General features: G+C 36.8%; 1 protein-coding gene across 2 annotated transcripts in view; it reads right to left on the reverse strand.

Annotated features, from left to right (window-relative positions):
• LOC134655917 (zinc finger protein GLI1-like) overlaps positions 1-19,933 on the reverse strand; it is a 264,248-nt gene that overhangs the window by 190,238 nt on the left and 54,077 nt on the right. For both annotated transcript variants that reach the window (XM_063511421.1, XM_063511422.1), the window contains exon 2: positions 3,606-3,662. In XM_063511421.1, coding sequence (XP_063367491.1) covers positions 3,606-3,623 — 18 coding nt within the window. In that variant the 5' untranslated portion in view covers positions 3,624-3,662. The remainder of the gene's footprint in view (positions 1-3,605; positions 3,663-19,933) is intronic.

Below are 19,933 nucleotides of genomic sequence, written 5' to 3' on the forward strand. Positions count from 1 at the left end.
TGACTTAGGGCCGATACACGACTGCAACTTGTATGGAAACTGCACGCCGACTGCACGCCAATTGCAACGTCGGCGTGCAGTTCAACAAAATGACCCAGAACCCTGGCAGTTCCTAATGGAACTCAGGTTTGGTGCAACAAAGGCACATTATATTTTAGTCATCCGACTCATCTTGATGAGCACTTAGGAGAGTAGTACCCAAGATAGAGCTGATGCTGAAACCTGACAGTACCTAGTGGAGCTCGGGTTTGGTGCAACATATATAGACACACGCTGTTTTGGATATCCGACTCGTCATGTGATCACTGGGTATACCAGTACCCAAGATAGCTGATGCTGAATCCTGACAGTACCTAGTGGAGCTCGGGTTTTATACAACATAGGCACACGCTGTTTTGGTCATGCAACTTGTTGATGAGTACTCTTAAGAAAGTAGTACCCAAGATAGAGCTGATGCTGAACCTTGGCTGTACTTAGTGGAGCTCGGGTTTTATACAACATAGGCATACGTTGTTTTGGTCATGCAACTTGTTTTGATGAGTACTCTTAGGAAAGTAGTACCCAAGATAGAGCTGATGCTGAACCTTGGCTGTACCTAGTGGAGCTCGGGTTTTATACAACATAGGCACACGCTGTTTTGGTCATGCAACTCGTTTTGATGAGTACTCTTAGGAAAGTAGTACTTGGGTACTACTTGGGTGCTCTATCTTGGGATAGAGCTGATGCTGAACCTTGGCTGTACCTAGTGGAACTCAGGTTTGGTGCAACACAGGCACACGCTGTTTTAGCCAATCGACACGTCTTGATGAGCACTTGGAAGAGCAGTACAGAAGATAGAGCTAATGCTGAACCTTGGCTGTACCTAGTGGAACTCAGGTTTGATGCAACATAGACACACGCTGTTTTGGACATCCGACTCATCATGATGAGTACTTGGGATAGCAGTACCCAAGATAGAGCTGATGCTGAACCCAGGCTGTACCTAGTGGAACTCAGGTTTGGTGCAACATAGGCACACGCTGTTTTGGTGATCTGACACGTCTTAATGAACACTTAATAGAAGAGCAGTACCCAAGATAGAGCTGATGCTGAACCCTGGCTGTACCTAGTGGAACTGTGTTTATGTGCGGAGCAGCGTGATTACCGCCAGTAGGTGTCCAGACGGGATAGTTTTTCGGTCAATTTTGTGGTGTGGACGCAAAAATAAATTCAAGGACATTGGCTGGCTGACCCAACATTATGTAGGAAAGCCAGTTGGCTTCTTTACAAAAAGTAAGTACTGGGCGACCGTGTAGGATGTAATAAGCGCTTAAGAAATTGTATAATTACGTGTGGATGATTTTGTCGTCTGCACACATTTTTAATGGACAAAGTAAAAGCTGTAACAGACAGGCGTACCGGACAGCAACCGGGGCCCGGTTAGTATATTTCTTTCTTGTTCTCACTTATAGCTGCGTCCTTAACGGACTTATTACGTAGGTACCCACTCGATCGAACATGAAACAAGCCTTGGATTGGATCAAATTCGCGGTCCGGTACGTTTAGGTAACTCCGCGAGCCCTTACAAAGCTCTGCTTTTTGCTAGTTATTTTAAACTAAGCCTAATGTAGCCTAAGTAAAGTATAAAAAATAAGAAATCCGATTGTAAGAACATAACTTGTGAAGTATCACTTCGTGATATGATCACTTTTACTGAATGGCCGATGTAATAGGTAATTAAGTAGGTACTAGTGGCGGCGCGTCCATAAAAGCCGATTCCCACCGGCTTGCCTGTTTTTGGACGTTTGAGCAGAGTTGTAAAGGAAATATGTAAGCCAAATTAGCCCCGGCTTGCCTAAGGATATGTTTGACGCGCCGCTACTGTAAAGTCTATTTTTTTATTCGGTAGACTGAAATGACAGTTAATAGTATGAAATGACATTTCATGTTCATACTATTAACTGTCATTTCAGTCTACCGAATAAAAAAATAGACTTTAGGTACATAAATACCTATCACATTGGCTAACGATCAGCTAAGTGCTAAGTGCTAAGTTTTTAAAACATGAATACAGGTACGAGTCTAGTACCTAGTCAATAAACTTAATGGAGGTGGCTCAGGACTCTCAGGAGAGAATTAACTATGATCGAATATGAAGCAGCGTCTAGATTTGAATGCAATACCACGATATTGATACTAAATTATCGGCACTTAGGAGCCAATACCTAGAATTGAGTCGATAAAAGCCGTTAGCCGGCATTTCCCAACTGCAGTCGCTATTCAAATGCGATGTGATTTGGAAGGCGTCCATGGCCGCTCGCGAGCATTACAATCTACCAGTTCCATATGGCACACCCCGCTTGTCTAAATACTTTTAAAACTGACTTAAAATTCGAAGCTATATTAAAATACAAAGGTTCTCGCTTAACTGGGCACGTTATACCTGGGAGAGACCATTGATGAGCCAACTCGCAGTTACGAACCTCAATGAGCGACTATAAAACTCTAAACGAGGCCTTATGGCCGAGAAAAAATACGCTCAGCTTAGCTGAATGGCAGTTTATAGCATCTATATAAATATCTACGAGTAAGGAGATAAGCATCATACTCGTCACTGGTTATCAGTCACAAAAAGACTGGTGAGTGGAGAGGAATAGTATCGACTCCTAGCTGCACGAGTTTCTGAATTACCCGTACTTGTTCTTAAAGATTTTGCATTCCCTGCGTTCCTTTATACTTTTTGTCATAATGATCATTTATCCCAACGCTCATATGCCCGAATTATAATAGTCATTGTACGGGTTATTTTTTTCTTAAATGTATAATATATAAATAAATTAGGGGATATCTTTAGTTTCGTGACGGACGCAGTTCTACTGTTTTTTAACTTGGCCCTTCCTCCTGACTTTCAGTATAGTTTTTTTGTCTTTTAACACGTCCACTGTCCCAACTGTTAACTGTCAACCTTACGGCCTTTTAATAGAGGCTTGCCGTGAGCCATATGTGGGGCACGGGACAGTGAACGTGTTAAATTGAATCATCACTACGCCCCACGAACTCCTTATAACCCACTATCAATCACTAGCCCAGGCAAGAGAACAAGCTACCATGTGGCTAATAACCTTGAGTGTTTATTTTAACAAGCCTACAAATTGTCTCTCTTGTTCTTGGATCGGAGGTTCGTGCAGAGACAAGCGAAGTTCCGAGGCATTAGCTCTAACATGCAGCCCTGTCGTCGGGCGCCGCCGGCATCGTTTTAGTCTCCGCTAAATCATGTTACGTACTCCGAGGATGGAGCTCATTGAGTGAAACATGTTACTTAATTAGGACTTTTAATCTATCCCCTTACAGTGCACACTACGTCAACGTACATTAAACTAATTTCATGGTTTAAGTAACTCACTTATTGTTTACTCGCACTCGCGCGACATATTTAGTCTCTGTTAGTGTTTGAAAATGAAAACCTGGGCTTTCACGATTCACGGGTGCTGCCACATCCTATCTCTCCTTGAATTGAAATTATTTTATTTTAATTATTTTAATGCATCCTGTTCTGAGTAGTATTACATAATTAAAAAATAGTAAAATTGCGATCGTTATCGGTCATGCTTATTTATCATGCTTACCGAGTTAACGGCTGCCATCGTCGCTCGGCCACTGCTACCGCTCTCTACCAACACATTCTGAAACAAGTACAAAAAAACTGTTAAAGAAATAAATAAATAAAATAAATAAATATCAGGGGACATCTTAACAGATCAACCTAACCCCAAACTAAGCAAAGCCAAGTACTTACTATTAGTTATTCTGTGGCAAAGCTTGTACTATGGGTGCTGGGCGACGATATACATACTTATGTATATAGATAAATACATACTTTTATATACATAGAACACCCATGACTCAGGAACAAATATTTGTGTTCATCACACAAATAAATGCCCTTACCGGGATTCGAACCCAGGACCATCGGCTTCACAGGCAGGGTCACTACCCACTAGGCCAGACCGGTCTTTACATCACAATGCTTACTGATTAATATATTATAGTTACGCAATTATCGTGTAGCAGTCATACCATAGGCGGACCTAGCGGTACAGATAGAGCATAAGGCGGCATCCTTGGATCTCATAAATTGATATTTTGGAGTTAACATGTTTTGAAGCCGGTTTGTAACCAGATGCATCGTAAGATTCTATTTACTGCATGTTGCAGGCGTGTGTCTAAATAGAATAGAAGTCCTTCGGTTGCGGCTGATATGATATATATAGTTATATGTAGATATGTTGTATTCATTTGAAGTTTATAGTTTGATTAAAAATGCAATTAATGCCCACGATTGAACTTTTTATAGCATTTTAGCAGTTAAATATTTAAATTGCATCATCATCTTCCTCGCGTTTTCCCGGCATTTTGCCGCGGCTCATGGGAGCCTGGGGTCCGCTTGGCAACTAATCCCAGGAATTGGCGTGGGCACTAGTTTTTACGATAGCGACTGCCATCTGACCTTCCAACCCATAGGGTAAACTAGGCCCTTATTGGGATTAGTCCGGTTTCCTCACGATGTTTTCCTTCACCGAAAAGCGACTGGTAAATATCAAATGATATTTCGTACGTAAGTTCCGAAAAACTTATTGGTACGAGCCGGGGTTTGAACCCGCGACCTCCGGTTTGCAAGTACTATTATAACTATTATAACTTCATAGGTATATAATTTATTATGTTAACCAAAGTTTGGACCGACCGTATGAATGATAATGAACTTCCCTTTGAGAGAGCACTCATTACATGATGCAAGTTTGCGTAATTAACCGCATAAAGTAATAAGAGAAAAACTGTTTACCAAGATTTTAATTCAAATTCAGTCGAGTATGAGAAAACTAAATAGAAGAGATACAGAAAGGTTATTAATTATAACATGTTTCCATTTCTCTAACATGAGGCAGTTATTAAAAAAAAAACTGAAAGTATTATGTTAGGATAAGATAGCAATTTGTTTGCTATCTTTGTACGTACTTATTTCAAAAACATAGTTCATAATAGGTCTTCTGCAAAAAAAGTTGTCTAAGCTTATATAAAGTATGTCCTTGATTTCTAGCTGCTCTTAGCCTAGCTATCTAAATTATAGTTATTTATTCCGTATTTTTAATAGGTAGCCACTGTTTTCATGCCGGACGGCGACTGTGACTTTCTATAAATTTATATAGGCGTTTACGCTGGTTGTTTAGTGATGCTTGGTCTGCTGGCCCTAGTTGCCTATGTTTTGGTCGCCGAGAGACCAAGTCGCTAGCGACTAGTTGACAGTGCGTAACGGCTCTCTTAGGTATGTGTTACTGCTGTCAGTAGCATAGGTAATTAGGTACTTCTGTACAAATAAAAGTAGGTAAGAAAATTACCCAAATTCCAAAATGGATTCATTACCAATAGTAAATTAATAGTCTAAAAGCAATATCGTAAATGTTCCTCAGGCAGGTCGGCCTTGTTGACAACTCATATGTGCTCTGACTCAATGCAATGTATACTGCGTACAATAAATGCCGCATGTAGTATACAATACAACATGACATAAGACCTTAATGAGCCAGACTAGTAGTCTCCGGTCGCGGCTCGACATACAGTATACGGGAATATCAATCTTTCGCAAACAAATGTGCACTCTAATACAATCCCATAGATCAGAAAATCAATCATCGGTCGTCGCAATAAGATACGTCTCGCGACAAAATAGACTGGATGTGTTCACAGTCAGTGGGGCAAACGTCCAAATCCATTAATAAAATTGAATCAGACGGACATTCCGTAGCACAATATGCGCACGTGTGGAAATAAATAAAGTAACTCCGAATGCCGAAAAAGGGTCTACTTGTTGTGGGATTCAGGACAAAAGCTGTGGAGGCTAATTTGAGCGTATGTTTTGATATCTAAAATAATGTCATTACGTTATCGGTAGCGCGTGCATTTCGAATTTGATCTGGATTTGTTATGGATATGATCTGTCAGTATCAAAAGTGATGTTTCTGGTTGAAGTAATGTTAGGTTTGACACTGACAGATCATATCTATTACAAATCCAGATCATAACCTCGAGAATTCATAATAACCTGTTATTATAATCAGACTAAGCAACTTATTGTATTTCACATCCATCTACTGATTATGTATTTATCAAATTATCAGCTTTACATTTTTTATTGACACATAGGTATTTCTTAAGATAATTGATTTATGTAGGTACCTATTAATGGATTTGGAAGAAGTAACAGTAACTACGGGCCTATAAGGAAGACATACCAATGGCGAGGGTGCAATAGAAAGATAACTATTTTTTTTCTTTCTATTACTTCGAAGACATAACAAAGGCAATTAAATTGTTCATAGCATTTAAACTAAAATTCAGACGAGTTATTATTTTAATGAAGTTCATAAAGAATAGTTCAGGGAGAAAGTTATATGAGTAGCATTTTATACTACAAATACCAACCAGGTACATTTTTAATATGTTTTTTTTTAATAAAGACAAGGCATTTGTTGGGGACGTTCATCATTTTTTAGTTCCTTGAAAGAAGCTAATAAAGTGACTGGGAACTGCAGTGCCGGTGAGACACATTTTTACGCCGGCGTAGATTTTATGCAAGGGTGGGTAATTTTAATATCTTGCGTTATAAAGCGTGAAGACCCTCGATTGCATGAACCCCTATTGTTATTAAGTAAAACCTGACAACTGCTTGCCTTTGCTGCAGACAAAGGGTTGCTTTACGCAAGAAGCGTACCTTTTTTAAGTTAAAATATTGTTTAAAATTTTTACGTTATTAATCATGCATAATTTTGTCTCTGCTCCTGTAGATATTATTCCACTACCACCTAGGATAAAAATACATTAATAAAACCATTGCTCTGATATCGCAACGTGCGTAGCGAAAGGCGATCGGGACGGTCAGACCATTACTAAAATTAAATTAGTGGCTGTATCGGACAACAATGGCACTTGCAAACATAAAGCCTTCTCACCCGTAAAAAGAATCTAACTCGGAACAAAATCCATTCCACGAGTGATTCGTTCGGATGAGCGCTAGCTCTCTCTTAAACGAGGTATTTTATAAAGATAGCGATGTTATTCAATTTGTCTGTTAATTTTGAGTCGTAACTTGGAAGGCTGCCCTTTCAATGAATAAGTTTATATGAAGCCGCACCGTATAGAGTATTGCTACTCTGTGATAATACTTTTAATTTAACGGACTCGGCATTCATCGACGCTGTTAAATAGGTGTCACTGTTTTTTGAATTATTTTGACGATCTACCTTACAATTACGTATCGTTACGTACAGATTCATTATGGGAAGGTAGAGTAACACCGGATAGTTCATGTTGAAAATGGGCGTGTATTTAACAAACTATGAGTAATTAGAAGCTTGTAGTACAGTCGGTGCCTCTGCCTCTCAAACAGGTACTGATTTAACACACATGTTAAACGAAGGACAACACGGTCCGCCCTTTTATTTTACTTCATAAAGCGATAAAACAATATTTAGAAAATGAAATAGAGGGCTATCTGGTTTTTCCCGCTATCTGGTTTCACCTCCCTTCCCCCTACAGATTTTAACGCCCAGTCCCATTTTCAAATAAACCATTTTTTTGCCCAAAGAGTAGTACAAAAGCGGCCATAAAACTTGGCAAATAAAAAAGGAGTAAGACAAAGAAACATGTACTCGTAGTAGTTAGTGTCGAGCGGGCGTGAGAGCGCCACCTCGGTACGCTCGTATACCGCCATGGTATGAACGCAGTACAAACCGAGTACACAGCAAAGGCCTTTCTCATTGTTCGTTTTACGCAAACATTGTTTCCCAATTTCCCGGCGTACCGCAGGCAATGTTTCCGTTTACGTTGTGTACCTATTTATACTAACTCGTGTAGGTACCGACATAAAAGTCCTCATTACGAGCCGTAAGGTCGAGTGCTGGCGCCGCGTCAATGGGAGTCTGCTGGAGCCTGTTTATATCACAATAAAACTGTTTTACGAGAACGCGCGCCATTCTCTAACGTACGGGATGCGTAAACTAATTTTTTATTACTCTCCGTAATGATGTTGACGAATACAATCAATTTTGGCAGCCAAGTTTAGGCCTGGTGGTCTATAGACTTAAAAATTGCATCTGGACTGCATATGAGATTTGTATACAGTGAGGATCAACTATATACGAGTATTTATAACGAGTCGTTTTTAAAGAGTTTAGAAAAGTGGTAATATACTAAAAAAATTGTCGCCTACTTAAAACAGTTATCAAAAATCCAGGTACGTACTTTTAGCCGTACAACGTGGGGACTACTAAAGTTTCATAGAACAATATAGAAGTAAATATAAATTAAAAAGCAGTTATTTTTAAATATCTTGTAATTGAAAGTATTAAATCGGTGCCCTCATTTGCTGCGTTGCATCGATCGAGAGCAATCGTGTCGAGTGGAATGGCTCCGTGTCAATCGGCGCAAAAAGCGGTTCGTTTGTTACTCGAGGTCTATGGCGATACGTTCTATGCGACTACAAATTCTGCAGTGACATGTGACGTTACGTTTCTAATAACACAATTCGCTTTAGATGCCAGAATTGCCAATTTAAAAACAAACAACACCAAATAGCATCTATTGCTTTGCTATTTTCGACTTAATTAAAGCGTGCTTAGATTTATAATGAAGGAATTTGATCTTTAACAAAATACATTCTGGTTCAAAAGGTGCGCGTTCAAAATGTGGACAATGTAGTTAAATTTAGTCACTTATTTGAGCTAATTAGTGAAGATTATCTACACGTTATCGCTCCGGCTTTATTTTGACTAATTATGTTTTAGGCTTTTTAAGTCTTGTTTGCATGTTAATATCTATATTTCGATACACATCAATAATGAATAGGTATATGTTTTTGTAAGTCTATATATGCTCCGCCTACGCCAAATTAATGCCTCATGGCCTACTGAGTTTCAAATACAATATGATTAAATAAACACGGTTCAGTTAAATTTTCGTAAGTGTGTATTATGTTGGCTTTTAGTTCGGTAGTGTGTGTTAATAAATAAATGGAGCTTGAGTTATTTTATTCATTGTTTATATTGCTATAAAAATAGGTATTAATATCAGTCAGATAACAAGGGCTCTTAAAATTCGATGGTAGAACCTTCAAAACTAGGTGTAGGTAGTTAACTTTTGTAATTAGCCCGATAATTATAAAATGTATGTACCTACTTACCTGAATATTTATGTGACGTTGCATGAAATATTTTAATACGGCCGAAAACAACTTATTTTATTAAAAAAAATTAAATTAGCATAGCAGGCGTTCATGCCTATACGTTGAAACAAAATTAATATACCTACATAAGAATACTGTTATCAATATTCTGATACAATATTAGAAAACGGTCCATGGTACACTAAAAAGTTTAAATATAGTAAGGATTCTGTTGTCAGTCATTTAATTGACAGTGCCGAAAAAGTTAAAAACTCATTTTATTTAACTTAATATACTGGAGTTATTTATTTTCACATTATTACGATTAATGACCCCAAGTATCAAAGAAATAAAATAATTTTAAGGTTAAAAAACGATGCGATTTATGCGAGACATCTTTTAGGTAAGCATGTTCCATCATCCTAGACTGCATCGGTACTTACCATCAGATGAGATTGTGGTCAAATGCTTTCCCCTTTGCATATATACATTATTGTCATAGCGACGATAACGACCTACTGTGTCGGATGTTTTGATATTAAACGAGTTTCTATGTTAATATTGTATCAACAAAGGGTAAATATATTTTTCTACTCCCGTACTTTTATTTGTCATTTAAAGGGTCGTGCACACACCTTTAAACCCCTATCTTATAGTTGTCAAGTCTTTAGTCTATTCCCCAAAAAAGTATTTGTGCATACACGCAGTATCTTTTTGGCACTTTTACGATACTTCGTGTAATCACCACATAAAAAATATTGTATGAAATACATTGTTGCCAACCTAATTTTAATTGTCATCTTTGACAGATGAGTGAACCATAGACATGTTTTTTTTTAATTTCATTCATTCTTTTCCCGCCCGTACCCTCCATTCTTTCCTACTTCTTGAATGAAAAATATTTGTTAAATGTATAATTTTATTTCAAAGTAAGTGCTTGGTCGTAGAAAAAGTATTGTATGCAACGTTGTTTAACTGAGTCAAAAAATACTCGTGGCATCTTTATTAACAATTTTCGGCTTCGCCTCAAATTGTTACTCACGCCACTCGCCTTTTTTGACCTCTCTTAAACAACGGTTGCATAAAATACTATTAAGTACCTTTCTTTAACGCAAAATCGCGTCGGAACATTATTGAATTGAAGTAAACATTGTACAACTTCAGAGTTGGCCAATAGGTACCTCTTCAGAGAGTTCTCTGTGGTTGGCACAGTTCTATGAATAGGTGGGCGGGGGGCTCGGGCGAACACCCCCCAGTTAATACGTGATGTCTGGAGGTGACGGGGTCGGTGGCTTTTTGCAACAACAAGATTTCTCTAACATAATTATAAGGCCCAACTTGTACTCCGCGCTATACTCGGCTTATCGAGACGTTGCAAATGCTTAAGAGGAAAGGGGCCGCTCGTTTCTCCACACAAACGTAGTCCCCGTTTTCCTCCCTGGATATTTGTCATTATGAAAAATATTTTTACATAATTTAATGTCTATGAAACGTAGCTATGCTCCTACGTTTGACTTTCTTTCGATTTTCGATTATATAGTAAAAATTAGGAGCGATAAACAGATTTCATACAAATGGTTCAATGCTCCTAACTCTTATAATAATTAAAAATTCCAAAAAAATCAAACGTAGGGGGGTATAGCCTGTGGTTCATATACAGAGTGCTTCCTGTAACAGGAGCAATAAATTAAACTGTAGGCTGTACTCCTCAAACTGACCAACATTTGTTCCGCAACTTTTGAAAATAACTCAGGTTTTGATTTTTATTAAACTTTAAAGTTTATTCTAAGACGCAATGTATTGCAAATTTTGTTATGTTTAAAGCGTAACAAGCAACGTCAAACACACTGATGTCAGCGTACATTGAAGGCAATATTTATTTTGTATGAAAAAGAGGAAGTCTAAAGGATTCATAATTTTTAAAAGTTGCTGAACAAATGTTGGTCTATTTGAGGAGTACAGCCTACAGTTTAATTTATTGCTCCGGTTACAGGAAGCACCCTGTACATAAAATTTTATTAAAATATTTTCATTAATGTTAATATCCAGAGAGGAAAATGAGGACTACGTTTGTATGAAAAGGCGATTTCGCGCGGGCCCTCCACTTTCGTCTTAAACTAAACTTGCTTCTCGCTAATCTTTTATTGACAAATTCGACTTAATTGAGATCTTTTAATTGGCTCCAGTTCGAGTTTTAAAGAACAAAATAATAATATACATATATATACAAAATAACTGCGATAGTATTTATAATGCGATTTCTTTGCGAATTTTTGGCGTCCCACATAATACATACCAGTCTATTTTCGCTCGCAATTAGTCCGCCATGGTTCTAAATATATTTCAAGATCGTTAAGGTGGCACCGACATTATGAATAACTATTTTCGCTAAGTGACTTATCTTTTGTCGTTTTCTTTAGTCAAATTAAAATTTGCTTCCGAAGTCTACGCGACATGACGCGACGTAAGTTTTTTGTGCAGATTACGAGTATGCGACTATTTTAATTCAGACAAAAATATTCGAGACATAAGAATGCTGAATATATGTATGCAAACGGATGGGTAATAATAACATCGAACCTTCTGGCACGGCTCATGTACGTATACGTCATTATCTACTCTTCTAGTATTATATCATACATATAATATATTATGGAGTTGTGGACAATTTTGTTGTAAACCTGCCAATTTCGTTTCGGTCAATCTTGGTGATCCTTAGGGTTATTTACATTCGGGTTTAGAATGCAATATGACTTTTTTTAGAAATTATGAGGTAGGTTAATGTTTGTAACGACGATATGGAGAAAGTACCCACATACAAATTAAGTATTTCTCTTATGTGATTAAGAAATAGCCACGGACCTATTTATATGTTTCTTTTCTGTTATGAAACTATAGGTCTATTCTTATTGTCTTTAAAATATGTACCTACATAAACCATGTATGACTGTTTGTTTCTGAAAAAAAAAACCCGAATTAAATTCATAAAACAAGATTTATAGTAAAAGTATTTCATTCACGTGATTATACTTAATTCAGAATTGATTGACAGCTAAAAAATCTGTATGTATGTTATTTATTATACTTAACTTTATATAGACAAGAACAATCCACGGGAAAATAACGATATTGTAATTTATAAAATTTTTAATGTTTGTAAGTAAGTAAATACATATTCTTTATTGCACCAATAATTATAGGTACGTTTTACATACATGTAAAACTACAAATAAATTTTAACGGAAAAACAGAACCAGGTAACCAGGCGGTCTTATCGCTAAAAAGCGATGTCTTCCAGACAACCTTTGGGTAGCAGGAAATATATAGGAAATGTTTGTAATTTGAAAGAAAACTAAATTTATTCAGGACGCTTACAATATCGCTTAAATCTATTATTAAACTGTTTATACGACACTAGGGGGGTACGACACTACACGATTAATATCTATTAAATCTATTATTACACTTTTATTAATACTAAGCATAAACGTCACTAAAAAGATCTCCCCTCAGCTTGGTGTCAAGTTACCTCGAGGTATCTTGGCGCTGTAGGTATCTTACCTCTAGGTATTTGGCAATTAATACATTTCCCACGCGTTCGTGAAAGCGTAAATTGTCAATATGTCCATTAAGTCATTATTATTTCGAACACTAGTAAATAGTAATTAGTGCAATTGGCACTCGTTACCCGTTATTGCTCACGTCCCGATTGTCATCAGTATTGCTAGTACGAGTAAGCTCAATAAGTACATTAAAATACAACTTTATGATGCAATATTAGTACATTAAGAGGAAAGGGGACGGCCGCTTCTCCGTACAAACGTGAGCCTCATTTTCCTCTCTGGATAACTGGAGGACTCTCTTCTGGGTGGAGGCAGTCATGGTAAGGCTACTGGTTACTAAATAATGTTCCTATTGTACAGATGTAAGTAGTGCATAATCCTTTGCCATTGTATTTTCTCGAAATAATTTTATTTTTCTATATAATTTACCTAGGAAACAATAATTTTGTGTGATAAGTACAATATGAAAAGTATTGAAATGTGAATTTCTTTTATTTCTTCAAAGTGGTACATTCTACTTATCACTTCTAACTAAAAGTGAAGTAAGATGTATTCGGTTATTTCCGAATGAACGAATAGTGGCGGATAATTCCGAAAGCTGACTCTTACTACAACGGAATATGAGTGATTTTACAATGATTTTCGGAATTACCCGAATAAACCTTATTTGTCGTTTTACCATCAATATTATTGATCTGCCTGAAACCGGTAAGTCAATCCTACTGAATTCTGAAACAAGTCATATTAGCATAACATACACCAACCCCCGTTTTAATTTCCGTCCCAAAGAAGCCGTGACAAGCTGAGCATGTTAGATCAACTCCACATGTATTTGTAGGAACCGTGAAACGCTCCGGGCTGCCCTTGTTACGTTGTACACCGGTGTTTGCGGTTTACAACTCCGAACACGCGCTCCGATGAGTTCCAGCATCTAATATTGATTAATTGTGTCGAATTTGATGAATTTCTTGATTACAATGCACGGGTTACGAAAATTAATTAAGGATCATTTATAATTTTATATCATACCCTACATATCGTCGGGTGACAAGTAAAAGTCACTAACTAACATCATTGAAATTATTGGACAATAAACCGTGTTACAAGTGTAATAAAGTGCATTGTTACTTTTGATAGTACTTAGTGACTTTTACTTGTCACCCGACGATATATACATATATGTATATAAAGTAATTTTAGATCTTTCAGCTTGGACAAAAATGCTTTCGTTTGTCTGTCCGGTTGTGCTGGGGTCCGATTCGGATTTTAAACTAAGTAGACATCTATTAGATATCTATTATACATCACCAAGTAATGTCAGTGTCAAACAAGTGTCAAAAGTGACGTTTTTGTTTGAAGAAACGTCACTTTTGACAGTTGTTTGACACTGACATACAGTGCCGGCCCGAGCCTTTGATCAGGGTAGAGCGAAATCGGGTTTTGGTTGAAGGCCCTTCGTTGAAGTTTTCAAGCGTATTTTCCACCACTCCCCCCCCCCCCCTCGCCACACTCGCGTCTTTTACTACTTTTTTTTTCTCATTTGTCATTTTGGCGCCCCCCTTGCCATCCGGCGCCTAGAGCGGCCGCTCAACTCGCTCTACCCTAGATCCGGCCCTGCTGACATATACAAGCCGTATCGTTTGGATATCTAATATTTGACGTATCTTAAAGTTCGAATATGGCTGCTGCTCTACCAATTTTCGTGAAATTTGGGGAGCAGGTTCGACAATCACATATATGCATTTGTCAATTCAGATTTTTTTACAAAATTGAAGAGTCGTACGGCTTCGTTCATCTCACAGAACCGGCTTTGTTCAGCTCACAGAGACAATTCAAACTATATTGTGACAAAATTGTATCACATTATGTACCTATATGTGAAGGTATCAAAATTATTTTAAAAGATGTCAGTCGCGTGTGCATTTCGGTCGTACTTGTCCGTGCATATTTTGGCGCGAGCGAGACGAACAGACGAACGGGCGACTGACATCAATAAGATATAATGTTGATGTCATAATGTAAATTTTAATAATTCATAGGAAGTATGAAAACACCGCACCGGTTCCCGGTTGTCACAATTATAATATTTATACCTATTAGGTACTGTCGTAATGTTCCGAGACGTAGGTATTTGCCTAAGGTTTTTTCGGGTAATTCCGGAAATCGGGTAATTCCGAAAATCATTGTAAAATCACTCATATTCCGTTGTAGTAAGAGTCACCTTTCGGAATTATCCGCCACTATTCGTTCATTCGGAAATACCCGAATACACCTTATATATTTTTTTCAATCTACTAAGAATTTATAACAACTTTTGATGCTAACTCTCTGTCATAATCTAGTTTGTGGTAAATTTTCATACTGGATGGCAACTAATTACATAAAACCAAAAAACCCTGAGAACTTGTGTCATAAGTAATCATAATAAATAAACGACTCTAATATTTGCAATTATAACTTGTTTCATAGGTATCTGTGACGTGAAAAGTTCAACCTATTTAAATGTGCAACTTGAGAAAATTAAACGTTTTACCTGCCTAGTTCATAACAAATCAAAATAAAAAATAAAATACCTATAGTGCCTAGTTTTTAATTAAAAATCCAATAATTTACCTAGTTCATGTTTTTCATTCCATCAGCTGCTGCCTACGCAAAGTTTGAAACGTGGTTTTTATTCAATTTTCTCAGACAGAAACCTCTCAGGAATAGATATCGTAAATTGAATTAAATATGAAATTCTGGTTTGAAATTTTAAGAGGCTTATGTTGAATAGAGGTTAAACTTACTAATTGGATATCATTTCAATTACACTTGTCGTACTCGTAAGATTAGTGACTAAAATAGTATTATATTTTCAATAGATTAGTCTAGAAATGAAAACCTAGGTAATCTTAGTCGGTAAAGTAAATGAATACCAAATTGGGGTCATTTAACAAATGAATCTCAGAACGCGAGAGTCACAACCTTTTACTGCCTAATGTAGACTTCCTTCACGTTTTTCCATAATACTAATTGTAAGTTTTGAGATTTAATTGGCAATTATCAATCATTATTACTATTCTCCTTCCATCCGCTGTTTTTACAACTTCAAACCCCGTAAAGTACCTAACTGACAAAAAAACTTTCGAGAGCAGCTTAAGTTCTAATACTAATTTGACTTGGCGTTCTAAGACTAATGTACCCAAACAAATATCGACTAGCATCGCCTAACTAGGCATGTAAATAAGCCTAAGTAAACGGAAAACTAAAACAGCGTATGTCAATTGAAGTTTCTAGCACTTGCTTCCTCTGTTTGTTGCTGTTAAGATAGAATTTGGTATGTATTGAGGAACTAATATTAGGGGTAATGTGTTTGAATGAGTGAATGAAGGAGCCGGGAATAGTGTCGAACATTCAGGATTAATTGATCAGGTCAGGTTGACTAAGCATTGCTGTTTATCAACATGATTGAGGCATTATATGATGATTATATGTCAAACCAACGCGCAACTTTCTACCGTCTCGTATACCACATAATGGGGTAACTTTATCAGACTGATATGAGATATTTAATTAAAAAACATACTATATATATGTATGAGTAAGTACACTACATACAAGTTGGTTAATTAATCAAGACGTGGCGGGTTTCGAGCGCATATCAGTTTTTATTTTCTCAGAAATAACGGGTTTTTCTCACTAATAGTCAAGTGGTTACCAGTAACAACTGGTATTTCATTAGTCATTACTCACCTGTCCCCAGTGGTAACTAACAACTGAGAATAGGCTACATTCCTACTAGTCAAATCAGCTTCTTTTTTAGAACTGTCAAAACGATTTTTTTGTATGGAATTTATATGAAAACAAATATAGTGACGTCACGGTAAACTCACCTACTTTTTATATTCCAATCCGATTTATTAAATACAAATTGTGTTTAAAAATAGCTGCTATCTATGTTTTTCTAATAATTATCTGGTGCTTTATTTCGTGCACGGTTTGAAATAATTTATTTTAAGTACAGGAAACATCCCTATTATTTTTACTTTTCTTGTGTTCTAATAAGTCTAATATACAATAACATACCTTTATGCAATTGAAGACCCACTCAAAGAAAATGTTCGAAACCAATACAAACCGACTTCATTTGCATAAAAATCGTAAATAAATAAATTTAATATCTAACGTGGTGAAGAACCCTAATTTCACCACGTTAGACATTAAATTTCAAGAAAGCCTTTCTTATTCACTCCTTTAGAGGAAATTTTGACACATATTTGACAAAATATATGAATTAACCCTTATAACATATGAATGCTAAGAGCCACCGTTTAACCATAGCCTTAACGTCATAAAGATAAGGATCAATTCATAACGGTCAAATACGTGATCTTAGGTTGTTTCGACTGTAACATGGTACCGAGACAAGTTGGCAAGTTCGCATATTGTTCAAGTCAACATGAAACCCTGATGCAAGTTCTATGCAAGTCAAGCTGAACAAAAACCCTAACTTTCATACAACTTTTCCGTGTCGCTCCTATCAGATAAAAGCTAAAGCAAAGGTATCACAGTCTACATTAGTAGTCTTACACTAACGATGGGCTAATTTTAATTTGTGAATCAAAATCAAAGTACTATTAATAGACAGTATCAGAGCCTACAAAATAAAGAAACTCGACAACCTCCATTCAATGCCTTGTGCCTCATGGGTATAAAACATAAAATAAATAAAAATAAATGTTTACGTCATTTTAAGTAAAATAAGGACTAGGAGATATATACCGATATAATTGAAGTGAAAACTTCTTTAGTGGCGCTGGGCACTTTTTGAGTTGGGGAAAAAATGATAAACTCGAGACAGCGTAAGGCGATCACGTGACCGTAAGGTTTAGATGGCCACTCATTTAGATGGCATTTAAATCAATAAAGAAAAACTCAATGACATTACATGAAAAAGGTTCTAATCTTGTACGGGCTGAAATACGAGGATCTCACAGTTTATATCACTCAAATATAATTCAATAAAGCTACATCTTGATGAAATCGCTAATAAAAGTGAACTCTAGTACTGGTGAAAAACTGAAAATATCATGACCATTTAGAATGCGAGGTCTGCAAGGTAACTTTACAATTTCTATTCGAATTTTAAACAATTAACGCTACAAATTTAAGCTCACTGGCCAGAAATTTCGGAACTACAGTTTTTCAATAGAAAGGAGGATGGGTCAATTATACATAGTGATGCACATTTTGGACTAGTCATTAGTAGAGTGTTAAAGATTATCTTAATCCTTTACGTAGTTTATAGGCACAAGTTTGAACTGAACTTTGTGACCATTGAAGTGGGAAGGGAGGGGCTAGAAAGTTCACGGGTGAAAATGTCCATTACACCATACTCCGCAATCAAAAGTTTGTTTGGGATCGAAAGTTTATCAAACCTTTTTACCCGCGGACCATCTAGCCCCAGACTGCTCTGCCTACGCCTCAATATCTATGTAGTTTAATATTTTAAACTTTCGCGGTTTGAACACATTAACTCACATTTATTTTATTACCTTTATTTACCGACGTTTCGACACACACAATAATTAACATTATGTGTAGTGGGTGGTTTGAAAATGTGATGTCTACCCCAAACTTTTTCATACACTTTTCGTCGGGTAGCTGCACAAATCTCTGTTTTGACATTTTGCTGGGACATCAGTTAGCTGCGAACACGACCAGTGGAACCTGTGTCGAAACATCGGTAAATAAAGGTAATAAAATAAATTTCGCGATAGACCCGTCTATAAATGGGAGTTAATATAGCTATGTAGTTATAATACAGTTTATAAGTATATTAAAGGAATCGAATGTTAGTGTATTAGGCAATTTTTTTTTTTCAAATAATTACTTATTAACCTACTTCGAAGCATCCGTCGAAGAACTAATTTCTGTTTCGACACCAGTGCCCTGTTTATCAAAAGCTTATAACTTGTAATACAAGTGGAAGTCCCTTTCTAACAAAATCTGTCAAAAAGGGACTTCCACTTGTGTTACAAGTTACAAGCTTTTGATGAACAGGGCACAGGTCATCAAAAACATACAGACACTACATGTTTATTTGTAATACCGCTAGCGTCAAGCTTAGTAGGTACTTAGTTTAATATCTTCTCCTTACGTCAGTAGGAACAAATATGACACAAATGTAGGGCACGTTCATTCCTCGTTACATAGTGGATAGTTGGATACGGGAGACTTTATCCGTGACGCCGTCGTCGCCGTCGCCCGCTATCTTCGTGACGACTCGGGTGCAAACCATTGAGGTATATGTAAACTAGAGTCGGCATCTCGAACAAAATGTTCCCGCACCTCAATGAAGTGCATGCACTTCATTGCGTTTAGAACGTCATCGACCACTGACGAGATGCCACACATGTACCGAAAATTTAAAAAAACATTTAAAAATTAAAAAATTACTTCGTGCGTGCTCATAAGTTATAACAATAGTACAAGAAAATATAATAAAAGCGATGGAATAACATTTCACCGGAAAGCAATCGAATAACTGTTAATTTACGATTATTTAGTTTTTCACGAAACGTCACTTTAGAACATTCGCGGCTGGAAGCCATTTTCTTCGGCGGCGGCGGCGGGTTTTTCTCAGACGTGACTAGGGTTTGCAATCCGGATCCGAAATGTATGAAATTATCCGGATCTGGATCCGGATCCGCGGATATTCCCATACATTTCGGATCCGTCGTGCAAACCCTAGACGTGACACAATGGTACCTACGAAATGGTTGTATACGTTGTTGGTTAATTGCACAAAAGTTACGAAATATATATTTTTCTCGTTATTTATTGAATGTTTTAGTTAGGTATGATAACGTATTTTATAATAGGTATATTTATGTTACATTAATGGCAAAATTGTTACCGAGACCAAATAGAAAATGTGATGAATCGTTAAACAATTTAATATAGTCCGTGATACAAGTATGTACTTAGAATATTGTATAGAAATAATATTTTAGGAAAGAATCCTCGTCTTCACCCGTGCGATATAAAAAAGGTAAATTACATATATTCAAGTTTGCGTTTTAGTGGTTGGTCCCATTAGAAAAGTTGCTCGGTATTACCTATATATTCACGTGGTATAATATTGCAGGTCATTAAAAAATTTACGTAGGCAGAATATGAGCAGTTGTCATAA

The sequence above is a fragment of the Cydia amplana genome, chromosome 17 (assembly GCF_948474715.1).
Source record: "Cydia amplana chromosome 17, ilCydAmpl1.1, whole genome shotgun sequence".
NCBI lineage: Eukaryota > Metazoa > Arthropoda > Insecta > Lepidoptera > Tortricidae > Cydia > Cydia amplana.